This window comes from Artibeus jamaicensis, unplaced genomic scaffold (assembly GCF_021234435.1).
Source record: "Artibeus jamaicensis isolate MK-2021 breed Jamaican fruit bat unplaced genomic scaffold, CSHL_Jam_final scaffold_916, whole genome shotgun sequence".
In the NCBI taxonomy this organism is placed as follows: Eukaryota; Metazoa; Chordata; class Mammalia; order Chiroptera; family Phyllostomidae; genus Artibeus; species Artibeus jamaicensis.
This window is the reverse complement of record NW_026522059.1, coordinates 53,818,509-53,831,798: the sequence shown is the minus strand read 5'-3', so window position 1 is coordinate 53,831,798 and position 13,290 is coordinate 53,818,509. Positions and strand designations below refer to the sequence as shown.

Below are 13,290 nucleotides of genomic sequence, written 5' to 3'. Positions count from 1 at the left end.
GTAATTTGACAGAACTGGATAGATCTCACGTTTTCTAGGTAGTGGTCATGTGACTTTGTGCAAATTTCTTAATTTATCTGGATTTCAATTTCCATCTGTAAAATGGGGATAATAAAATTATCTGCTTCTGTAGGGTTTATTGTGAGGAAGAAATAATATATGTAAAATATTTAGTACAGTACTTGGCACATAGTAACACTCAAAGAAGTTTTTATCCCTGAATTAATATGTGATCATCTTTTTTGCCTTTTTCTTTCATTTTGGTTATCTTCATTTATTTCTGCTTGTTTTTAAAAATATTTTATTTATTTTTAGAGAGAGGGGATGGGAAGGAGAAAGAGTGGAAGAGAAACATCAATGTGTGGTTGCCTCTTATGTGTCCACTACTGGGGACCTGGCCTGCAACCCAGGCATGTGCCCTGACTGGGAATCTAACCGGTGACCCTTTGCTTCACAGGCCCATGCTCAATCCACTGAGCTACACCAGCCAAGGATGTAGTTATTTATTTCTTAAAGAAGCTTAATTGAAATGTTTATCTTATTTTGTTAGAACACAGTATGATTATGATAAAGGTCACAGTTTTATCCTATAAGTATTGCTTAGCCTTTCTCTTCGTTCAATAGCCTGTATCTCTAACCCCATCATCACCAAAGAGATCTGAATAGAAAGGGCGTGTGATGAAATTAATGCATATCAATTGCTTCTACTTGTAAAACAACGTAAACCTTATGCCACATTGCTAATGTATTGGAAGAATCAAGTTTATATATTACAGACAGCATTATGGAAGCCTAAGGAGGGAGATCCTGCTTTTTAAGGGATTTCTAGAAGTGATGTTTAAATCTTCCTAACTCATCCTAGATCAGAAATGGATCAGAAAGTCCATGGGGACATGGGTAGAAGAAAGGTGTCCATGGTAGATATAGGATACAGGTCCACAATTTCTTAAAACCTTTAGAGTTTTACTTGAGTTTTAGAGTTTTATTTATATATTTGAGAATTCAAATTTTTCAGATTTTATAAAGCTAATTTGGTACATGCATCATATTATTATATAATATCCTGCCCATTGAAATCTGGGCAGTTTCCAGTAATCAGATATTAGCATTTCTATAATGAAAGTCAATTTAAGTGGAGTAAATGGAATATAAAAGCTTCATATCTATTGATATTTACATGTTGCTGACAAATGAGTTGATCGAAAACCTATGAGATATTTTGGTTTTCAAAGGTTTTTGATTTTGGGATTTGCAAATATGGCATTGAAGACCTTATTAGCTCACAAGAATGTCACACCTGTAGAAATGCTTGCTTGATAAATGGTATATTTAAAGTCAGTGTTAGCTCTCTTTAACAAATACAATGTTTTATGTTTTTAGTTGCCTCTAAATAAAAAAAATTTATAGAATTTTAAAATTAGAAGCAAATCATGAAAATCTTATTATAATAACCTACATCAAGTTTTTATTTATAAGGTACTAGGTTAAATTAAAATGATGTTACCTGTTTGTTGCTAGAAGAAAAGTTAGTACTGTTCTGTTTTTCACAATCAAATCTAATATCTGTCAACTTTAAATGGAAAAATTATGTGACTGGAAGCCCTTACTTGATTTTATATTTAAGAAATTTTTTTAATGATACCATAAGATTTCATGCTTGTGTTTTCCTGTGGGGTACATAATGAGGTAAATGCTCTGGGAATTTTTGTTTTCCTGGAGTGTGCTGTGTTTCATTGATCCATAGGGTGCCTAGTATTCATTTTTAATGTTTTAGAAAGCAAAATGAGTTACATATATTATTGTCCAGATGGCTGTTAGTGTATACTTTTATAGACAACATCAAACCCAGCATCAACATTTGCAGAATAGGTGTCAGTGCCTTGAAAGAAAATCAGAGAGACATTAGTGGAATGCTCTTTGAACTTCAAGGAACCAAATGGTTGAAAAGCAGTAGGGGCGAAAATAGCTAGCCCTACACACTCCAAAGCCAGCTAAGAGCTAATAACTTTTAGTTCTTTTATGGATTCCTTTATAAAATGCTGCATTACTGGTATTTTCAATAAAATTTTTTGTAAGGTAAAAACATATTAAATCGGTTACCAGTAGAGCAGAATTCCTTCCCCATACCTTGCCCACCCCTCCCCTCTTTTCCTGCTTTGACTGGTATGGTTGTTTGTTTTAAAAGTCATATTTATAAAAACTTAGGAGCAAAAATCAATCAGTCTGAATCAGAAGGTGATTCATAAGCATTGGACTTTGAATGCAAAGTAGTTTTAGAAACACCTAAGGCAATTTGTGTTGCTTATGTTTTTCTCTTTATGTATATGATAAAAATTCCAAGTCTGGAAGAATTCTTTCAATAAATGAGTAAAAAGAAAGGGTAAAAAAACACTGTCATATTTAATAGTTTTTTCCTCTATCAAGTGTATAGAATATTGATGTGTCCAAATACATTAAGTAAATATTAAACTAAATACAATATGATAACTGGTAAGTGAATGTGTTAGATAGATGGTATCTAGTTAAATTAGAATGTATAGTAGATTAAATATATCAAATTAGAATATTTGGCCACAAGCTTCTGTTGCTTCTCCTCTAATTCCATTCTTTTTTTTCTTTTTTTTTCTTTTTTTTTTTCTTTTTTTTTAGTTTTAGTGAATTAAAAATGTCTGGGATGACATTGGCTAATACCATTCCTTTTTTAACTTTTAGTGCTTATGTAATTTTCCATAAGTCTTATTTTGTTCTGTTTCATCATGTACATGGGAGCCTTTCATTCTAGTGAACAGGCCTATAAGCTTAACATAGATCTTGAATTTGAAATTTCTTTCAGAATTTACATTTACTATCTTTCAAAAACAAGGTAGGAGGCAGTGTTTTTGTGACACATTAGTGAGATATAAAGACATCCTGGCCTGGTGGTGTAGAGTGGGGGGGTTCTGAGGGCGAGGGGCGCAAAGGAACATCATTGATTTTCTCCCTCTCTCCTTCCCCCTCGATATAAAAAAAAAAAAGACATCATGAGAATTTGAGTAAAAAGGTACCTTTTCAGTACTGGCTGTTGTGGCTCAATGGATTGAGTGCTGGACTGTGAACCAAGGGGTTGCTGGTTTGATTCCCAGTCAGGGCACATGTTTGGTTGCAGGCCAAGTCCCTGGTAGGGAGCATGAGAGAGGCAACCACACATTGATGTTTCTCTTCCTCTCTTGCTTCTTCCCTTCCCCATCCCTAAAAATAAATAAATAAAATCTTAAAAAAAAAGAGATTCCCTACTCTCCCTGTGTATGTGTGAATGCTAAAGGTGCTGAGCATTCCAATTCACTTAGGATTGGCTCCTTTATCAGATAGGTGCTCTTCATAGAAATTTGAGGTATGTTATAGCACCACAGTAAGAAATATATTTTACATTTCTACTTGGTCCAAATATAAACAAATACTATTGAAAATAAACTTTCACAAAACAATATTTAACAAGCGCTGGTCAAAATTCAGTAAATGGAGTTTGTAATTTTCTACTCAGTTTCAAGACATATTTGGAAAATTTTTTTCCTCTATTATACATATATATGTGGATATATACACATGTACACTGTATGTATGTGTTTACCTTTCTCATGAACAATGAGCCATAATGAATTGTAGATACAAAAACATACATTTAAATCCCTAGTTATTTCTTGCTTTACTATCTGGGAAATTAAGTATGAAATTATTTTTACTTTATAGGCTGGAGCATTGGATTTGCTGAAGGAACTTAAGAATATTCCCATGACCCTGGAATTACTACAGGTATGTATTACTATGTGTCATAATTTTTGAATAGGTAATTGTCATAAAATACTGAAATGTCTTCAATACCAATGTAAGTTTTTTGTACTTTCGTGTTATGTTGTAAGCCATTATTAACTTCACTTTTTTTTTTTTCAAGATAATAACATAGATCAGTCTAATAAGTTACCATTGTAGAACATGTTGTCTCCCTCAAGAACAAAACCCAAATCTCCATGATTGACAGTGGGAGTAAAATCTTGCAGTGAAAGAGGATGGATGCTTGACCCTGATTTGATCTCCCAAGATTTTACTTTCTTGGTCTGTCTTCGATAGCTCTGACCAGTATAAAGCTAGCTAGCCTCTCATGCAGATGGCAGGGTGTTGCTCTTCTCTCTTTTTTTTGCACTGGCCAGCAGTATGTAATCAGATGTCTGGTAGATACTGCATAGATTCATTACTCTATGTTCTTACTCTAATGGTCTGTGATGACTAAAACATAAAAATAAGACTAACAGAAGTCATAATTTTAAAAAGGAAAGTAAATAGTAACATGAATCTGCCTACTTTCTACTACACATTTATTATTATGCATAAGTGCCATTGATGATATTTCTATAACAAATCAGAATTTAGGGAAGAATAATGGGGATGCCTGAACATGGTGGTTAGGAAGAAAAACATGTATTTATTTTTATTAACAGCTAACTGAAAAACATTTCTTTCTCTTATGAAGCCAATAAGCCATAGTTGAATGAGTAGTACTAATGACCATACCTGAAGGAAATCACAGATATTTTATCTTTGTATTATAGTTGTTGTAAATGCATTGACATCTCTTTTTGCTTATTATGGTAGTTTTTATATCTTATGCTAGGTCTTATTTAATGTTGTAAATTAAGGAACGAATATATTAACTATATTACATTTAAGAAAATATCTTTGTTACTGTTATTATATAATTGGTTTTATATGTAATTCTGTGTGTTTTATTTAAACCATTTAAAAACATTCTGAAAGAGGGTCCACAAGCTTTAGGTTTCCAAAGGGATTAATGGTGCAAAAATGATTAAGAACTCCTCTAAATGTAGACTCGAGAAAGGAAACAAGCAATTCTGACAGCATGCCTTCTCAGTTTAGTTATCCTGTTCAAGGATCAATAGCTTCTCTGGCAAATTAACTCTGGAAATAACCTTGCCTTTCAGATAGCACCTTAACATTTAGGTGTGGCCTTATCCTAGCAGGCCTGTGTAGGGACAACCATATTGAAAACATATTTATTCCAAGTATTTATTTAAGAGAAATGTATAGCATTATGGATGGTGTGGAGGTTGGGTAGAGCTATCTTTTATAATCACGTTTGATTTTTTTTATTTGCTTCATCCCTGGGAAAGTCTATATGTTTATATAACAAACATTTGAGTTTATTAGGGTTAGAAATTGTGTTGGAGTAATGAATAAATATGGCCTTTCCCCCTCATTGATCTTAGTCTCACAGAGGAAACTGTCATGTAAACAAACAGAAAGATATAGTTGCCCAGATAGATGTCTGTATAGAATTCATTTGTCAGAGGTAGGGCAAGCAGAAATATAAAGTTTACTTCTTAATCTGATGACTTAATCTGGGAGGCTCAGAATATCCTTTATGTATATAGGTGATAAAGTAGAAAGTGAGTTTCAAAATATTAATAGGTTTTCCCTAAGCCAGTAGGACTAGGGAAGGTATTACCCTAGCAGAGAAAATAGTATGTGGAAATAGTGTGGTATATTAAGGTAAAAGTAAGGGTAAGTCTGATACAAGGTTGACTTCACAGGTAGTTTGGCATAGGTCTACTGCAAGGCCATTGTGCAGGGAAGTGCGTGGCTGGGTTTGCATGGTGGAGGAAACAGGAGACTGGAAACAGGAACACTTGTTGACTAATGCACTTACTGGGGAATGGTGATGAAGTCTTGAACTAAAGTAGTAGCAGTAGAAATTGGGAGAAGGGGAACTTGTTAATGATGAACAACCAGTAAGAACAGGTGGCTGACTGGATGGGGGTGAAGAGGTGACAAGATAAAGGATAAATTTGGATCCATTGTGTTTTGAGATACCTGTCAAAAAAGTAGATGTAGATATCTGATAGGTAGTTGAATTTATCTTCTGCAGCAGTACAGAACTTCCTATAGTGATGGAAGTATTCTACTGTATTTTTCGGACCATAAGAATCACCTAGGTTATAGAGGAGGAAAATAGGGGGAAAATGTTGAAGCAAAAAATGTGGTAAATATTAATAACATAAATAACATAATTCACCAATATGAATGTAAACAGAACTCAGCAGCAGCATTAACAACCATTATTCCTCCCAGGGTGGGGGGGTAGGGAGGGTGTGCATCTTATATTCCAAAAAATATGGTGTATGTGTGTTGTGTAATATGGTAGCTGCTGACTACGTGAGGCAATTGAACACTTACAATGTGATCTAAGAATTGAATTTTAAATTTTATTTAGTGTTAATGAATTTTAACAAATTAGAATTTGAATTAAAAGCAGTAGGTATAAAGGCTCTAGAATGTAGGAGAAAGGACACATTTAGAAAATATTTGGGAGGCAGTACCATAGGAGTGGTTTAGGGCCTCCAGGGATGGGTACAGTGTTAGGATATAACAGACTGGTTAAGTAAAATAAGAACCAGTAGACCATTGGAGTTTACAATTAGATTACAGGAAATTTTAGCAGAATGGTACAGTGGAAAGCTAATTGGTATGGGATGAAGGTGAGGAAGTAAGCAAGACAAATACTGTAATAGACCAGGCTATTTTTTATAAGGTTTTATATACAGTAGAAACATTCATTCAGTAATTCATATGTACTTGCTGTGTGCTAGGTATTTTTCTACATGCTGAATGTACTGGTGAATAAGACAGACTCCCTGCCCTCATGGAACTTAGTGAAAGGATAGTAAAGATAACTGTATAGGTCTTCTTTTTTAACAGCTTAATGAAGATATAATTCAACAGTGTACAACTCCCTCATTTAAAGTATTCATCTCACTAGTTTTTAGTATATTCAGAAAAATATACTACTATTACCATAGTCAATTCTGTGGTACAAGCAAAACATGTTTTTTGTTTCTCTTGGGTAGATACTTAAAAAGAATTGAAATGTTGAGTCATGTGGTGACTTTATGTTGAATATTTTGAGGACCCGTCAGGCTGTTTTCCCCAAGTGGCTGTAACATTTTATATGCCTAACAGCAAGTAGAGGAGGATTCCAGTTTATCCACATTCTTGTCAACACTTGTTAATTATCTCCTTCCATGGGCAACCTGTCAGTGTCCTGGATCACAGAAGTCAGAGATGGAGCCCTGAAATTCCTTAGGGAAGGAGATTAGATATTTCTGAACTTGCTAAAAGGTCTCTTTGAAAGACAACTTAGAATAGGGCATGTGCAAGTGACAATGGCTATAGATGAAAACTTCCTCTAAGCTTTCCTGTCTATGGATGGCTCTTTGGCGAGGAGCTAGATGTATGTCCTTCACAGAAATTGGGTGGTGTCTCCTTATAGACTCTTCTTTTTCATCTCCTTTTCTTCTAAGCTTCTGGAGAAATGAAATGAGTGATAATTTTGGGATCTGCCTTGCTCTTTTGCATCCAGATCTCTGGAGGTATTTTGGAAGCTCACTGTAGAATTGGGGAAATGATCACTCAGGAGGTCCTGGCTGCTCCTCCCAGCCTGAAGTGTGTTATTGCTGCTACCATAGCATTCTGACTGTAGTTCCAAAGCACTTCAAAATTTTCTTAAGGCTTTGGTTCAGTTTTCAAGCCCAGAACATGCATCCACAATTACCAAACTCTTCAGTTTGGACAGCGCTACTATTTTGGAGTTGTCAAAGTGCTTCTGGGACTACAGGGCAATTTGATTCAGTTTGCAGTACAGAGCCCTTCAGAGATGTCAGAGTGCCTCAAAAGGCTACAGGTTGCTTTAAAGCAGTGGTGTCCAACTTTTTGGTGATTCTGGGCCACACATTAAATACATTGCAATATATAATCACAAAAAAAATCATAATGTTTTAAGTAAATTTGTGATTTTGTGTCAGGCCGCATTCACAACCATCCTAGATCAGCATGCAGCCTACAGGCCCCAGTTAAACACCCCTGCTTTAAAGTCTACACATGGTGAAAAGGATCAGTGCCTTCAGGTCAAGATGACAGCATGGGTAAACACAGCTCGTTTCCTTGCACAACCACATCAAAATTACAACTAAAATATAGAAAAACTATCACTTAGAACCATCAGAAATCAAGTTAAATGGAAGTCTGACAACTATGAAATTAAAGAAACATATCCATCCTGGTCAGAGGGGTGAAGACATGGAACAGTTTGGTGCTACATCCATGTGTGGTGGACAAAAAAATATAGGAGGGATATCTCGTGAGTGAGGAGTACCAGCCCCACTCCAGGCCCCCTAGCCCTGGGTTCCATTGTTTGGAAGATAAGTCCCCATAACTGCTGGCTGCAAAAAACAGCAGGGATTGAGTTGGTGAAAGAAACTGCTGGAGTCACAAGCTGTTCCTCTTTAAAACCCACACATGGACTTAGTCAGACTCATTCTGTCTAAGTTCCAGCACCAGGGTAGCAGCTTAAAAGGTACCAGTGGCATGCAGGGTGAAACAGAAGTATCTAACATTGAGACAAGAACTAGGAGACAGCTTTTTCCCAGACAGAAAGGTGGACAGAAGCCATTGTCCCTTTTCTGAACCCTACCCCAACAGAGCTGCAGAACTGGTGGCTGCCATTTCTGAGTCTTCATCAATCTGGCTAACAGTGTTTGCCCCACCCTGGAGATTCCCTGAGACTCTCTCCCCCCCCAAGCTGTTTTTCCATATGAATGACTGATCTTGGCTCATGCTTCACAAATTTCCAAATTCTCTCAGACATGCAATAGCTAGCCACATTGAGCCCTATCCCCCATACCTCTTGCCAAGTGGCCCTAGGTCTAGCACTAGCAGCAACCAGCCTAGATTCACAGCTTGGCTTTGCCTGGGACTCTCCAATCACAGCACAAGTAGCAGCCATCTCAGATTTCTTTATAGCTCAGGCAGAGCAGTCCCAGAGAAAACACAAGGGGGGGATGACCTTGGCCCACATCACAGAAAACTCCAGAGCCTGCACACCCAGTAGTGGACAACTATTGCCCATGTCAGAATACCACCACTCTGCTCCTATACAGCTAGCTGTCCTTCCATGGAGGATGGAGGTTGGTGGTAGTGGTCACAGCTGGAACTTGTGGCTGACTGGCCTAGGTAAATCCCTCCCATTGATCTGCCAACAGCAGTCAAGGCTCAACTACAAGAAAAGAGTATACTCAGCCCACAGGAAGGGCACATCTCAAGTAACCAGCTTGGCTGACAGGGGAGGCTGTGGCCCTGGACCCTACAGGACTCCTACTACATTAGTTCATGCTACCAAAACAGGGAGTCATAGCAGCACTACCAAATACATAGAAAAAAAATATAGGGAGATTGCCAAAATGAGGCAAAGAAACATGGCCCAAATAAGAGAACAGATCAAAACTCCAGAAAAAGAACTAAACAAAATGGAGGTAAGCAATCTATCAGATGCAGAGTTCAAGGAACTTAAGACCTCATCAGCATAAAAAAGATCCAGTCAGAAATAAAGGATTCACTAACTGAAATGAAGAACAGTTTACAGGGAAACAACAGTAGAGTGGACAAAGCCATTCTCATGATAGGGGTGCCAGAAGAAGAGAAAGAGCAGGAAACTGGAAATCTATTTGAAAAAAAATTAAAGAAAAAGGAGAAGAGAAAGCAGGAAATTGGAACTCCATTTGAAAAAATAATGAAAGAAAACTTCCCTGATTTGGTGAAGGAAATAGACACACAAGTCCAAGAAGCACAGAGTCCTAAACGAGGTGGATGCAAGTAGGCCCAGTCCAAGACACATCATAATTAAAATGCTAAATGTTAAAGAGAGCATCTTAAAAACAGTAAGAGAATAGTACTTAGTTACCTACAGGGGAGATCCCATGGTGGTCAGCTTACTTCTCAAAAGAAAGTTTGTAAGAACAGATTGGCAAGAAATATTTCAAAGTCATGAAAAGCAAGAAGGGGCCTATAGCCAAGATTGCTCTACCCGGCAAAGCTATCACTTAGAATCGAAGGCAGATAAAGAGCTTCCCAGACAAGGAAAAACTAAAGAAGTTTGCCATCACCGACCCATTGTATGAAATGTTAAAGGGACTTATTTAAGAAAAAGAAGGAGATCCCTGGCTCAGTGGATTGAGCATGGGCCTGTGAAGCAAAGGGTTGCTAGTTCGATTCTCAGTCAGGGCACATGCCTGGGCTGCAGAGGGGGACACATGAGAGGCAACCACACATTGATGTTTCTCTCCCACTCTTTCTCCTTCCCTTTCCCCTCTAAAAATAAAATATTTTTTAAAAAGGAGATCAAAATTATGGATGATAAAATGGCAGTATCTATCTGTCTGTCTGAATACAGTTGAATCTAAACAACAAACTAAGCAAACAAGAAGAACAGAGACAGAATCATGGATACAGAGAGCGTTTTGATGGTTGCCAGATGGGAGGCGGTATGAGGGAATGGGTGAGGAGGTGAGGGGATTAAGAAGTACAAATGGGTAGATACGGAATAGCCATGGGGATGTAAAGTACAGTATAGTCAATGGAGTAACCAAAGAACTTAAATGCAGCCCTGGCTGGTATGGCTCAGTGGATTGTCAGTCTGCAAACCAGAGGGTTGCCAGTTCAATTCCCAGTTAGGGTACATGCCCGGGTTGCAGGCTGGGTCCCCAGTAGGGGCTGTGCAAGCGACAACCACATACTGATCTTTCTCTCCTTCCCTTTCCCTCACTCTAAAAATAAATATTTTTTAAAAAAGAACTTATATGCATGATCCATGGACATGAATAATGGTGTGGGGATTGTTTGAGTGAGTGGGGGATGCTGGGTGGAGGCGGGCAAAGGGAAAAATTGGGACAACTGTAATAGCATAATCAAGAAAATGTAATTAAAAAAATTAAGTCTACACTTGGTGGCCCCCCTTCAGTCCCTGGCCCTTCAGCTCTGTGCACTGTGGCCAAGTGATACTCAGGGCTGGAGATTCCCTCTGGACCATGCCCCACTCACCCACCACTTCTCACCCACATCCCAGTCCTGTCTGTTCTTTTGGAAGATTGTTTTCACTATTTGGGGTCTCTTGTATTTTCATATTAACTTTAAGTTTCTCTTTCTGTTCAAAAGGCAGTTTGTATTCTGATAGGGATTGCTTTGAATATGTAGTTAGATTTGATTAGTATTGCCTTTTTTTTTTTTTAATCAGTGTATGGTTGCCTCTCTAAAGGTTGCCTCAATGTATGAGATCCTTGCTGGGAACTGGCCTGCAACCCAGGCATGTGACCTGACGGGGAATCGAACCACAATCGTGTGTTTCGCAGGCCCACGCTCAATCCACTGAGCTACACCAGCCAGGGCTAGTATTGCCATTTTAACATTCAAGTCTTGCAGTCTATTAATATGGATGTCTTTTCATTTATTTAGGTCTTCCTTGAATTCTTTCAACAATGTTTTATAGTAGTTATATGTTTTTTACCATAAAATTTAGTGGCTATCTTCAAATCGTTTTTGCAAAAACTTATGAGTGATCATAAAAGTGATTTTTTCTAGAGTTTGCAATCTGCTATTCCCCGTAATGTTGAGAGTATCTCCTGATCTCACTACTCATTCCTTTCTGCTTTACCACTAATATGCAGCTGAGTCCCTCAGTCTGCTTAATACATTACCTTTCCAAGGTAATGTCTTTATATAAGTGGTATTCCATAGAAACCAGATGGCCAGCCATGGACAAAGGTACACATTTTCTCTGTCTAGGATTTGATGATGCATAGTTTCTCTCTAAAACTTTTATTAGTATTACAGTCAAGAAGCCTGTTTAACACTATGATTTCTAGTGTTACTTGAGCACAAAACACCCTTTTATAACCCCCTATTAAATCCTGTAAATCATAGTTTACTGATTTTAGGAAAAAATACAGAGTCTAGGGTATTCTTAGGGAAACCTAGACATGACTATCCAACTAAAAGAGCTTTATAATTCTTTCCTCTCTTTTTCATCTTCCAAAAATACCTCCTAAAGGGGAAAAAAGACCCCTACCTCAGATCTTGTTTTTCATCTACCTCAGCAGCTTCTTTTCCTACTATTCTTGATGGGAATCTCTTCCTTAGATAAGCATGTTTATTACAGTTACTGAGTATATTCTCCATGTGGAATTTCTTAAGGTAATACGCAGGAAATTATTAATTCTTTAGTGATCAGAATATCACGTGATAACTAAAAAAAGATCACCCTATAGCCTACAGCACATAGTTTCTTCATGTTCTTATACCTTTGCTCACCTCTGACCACCTCCTACAATTACATTTTCTTTGCTAATCCGTTTGAACCCCAAGCTTTCAAATTACATTAGTAACTCAAGTTACTTCTTCCACTCATTTAAAAAGTAGATTTTCTTCTAGGTGGTGTATGGGAGCCGGGGAACTTATGGGAGTGCAGGTGAGGAAGAGCTGTGAATAGGTGCTGGGAAAAAAGAAGGAGCGCTATAGTCATTGGGGCAAGGAAGTCCTACCTGATATTCAGTATACTAGCTGCATGGGCAAGCCTCTCTTTTAAGTAGTTAGCTGCATCCAGTGGGACAGTTTTGGGTTCGTGCAGTGGTGAGCTGTGCATCCAGCCCAGGTACTTGCCTCAGAGGTTTTCTATATTGAAGTGCCTACTTCATCAGCTGACACCTCCCCCAAAAAAGTGTTTTAGAAAAGTTCTAAAAAGTTCTAAAGTTCTACTAAGTATTTTTTTCACTAAAAAAAGTTCTGAGAACCTCTTATTTTCTAAAAGCAATAAAGCACTTTCTGTGGATTGAAAAAAAAAGCCCTCAAAACATTAATCTCAAATCATTTTGGTGCTTTAGGTATTTGGAGTTCCCCATTTTATCATTTTATTATGGAATCTTATCTGCCATGTTTGGGTTTCTTTTTTTTTAGTGTGCATTAAAAACTTTATTTAGTATCATACATGTTCAAATTTACATCAGCTTGATACATTTCTGCTCATTTTGCAGAACATAGTCCTACAATTTTCATAAATCTTAAGAGTCACCTACTTTAGATCATTTCAGGCTGGCCTGCCTGACCTTTCCACCTCTGTCTGTGATGGTGTCCTCTGCAGTGTGCTCTGCCTTATGCGCAGATCCGTGGAGCCAGGAGAACCTGCCCAGGATTGTGCCAGCCTATCCACTCTCTGTTTTCTCTTTGTTCTGTTTTCACCCCTAGCCTGACTGCATGACTGGATACTCTAAGCAAAGTTAACTCCAGGTATGTTTTATGGAGTATTCTAGAACCTAAAGTCAGTAAATGATTATTGTTAATTTTTAATGGAACTGAGGAGAAGGGGTCAGGAAAAATTCCCTGGAAAGATAGGCTGGAGCAGTGTGGAGTAGGATTTAA

The 13,290-nt window shown here is 37.5% G+C and overlaps 1 protein-coding gene across 1 annotated transcript in view; it reads left to right on the top strand.

Moving 5' to 3' along the window:
• Window positions 1-13,290, top strand: part of TCEA1 (transcription elongation factor A1) — a 46,528-nt gene that overhangs the window by 6,786 nt on the left and 26,452 nt on the right. Inside the window, exon 2 of the mRNA XM_037144199.2 lies at window positions 3,727-3,789. Coding sequence (XP_037000094.1) covers window positions 3,727-3,789 — 63 coding nt within the window. The remainder of the gene's footprint in view (window positions 1-3,726; window positions 3,790-13,290) is intronic.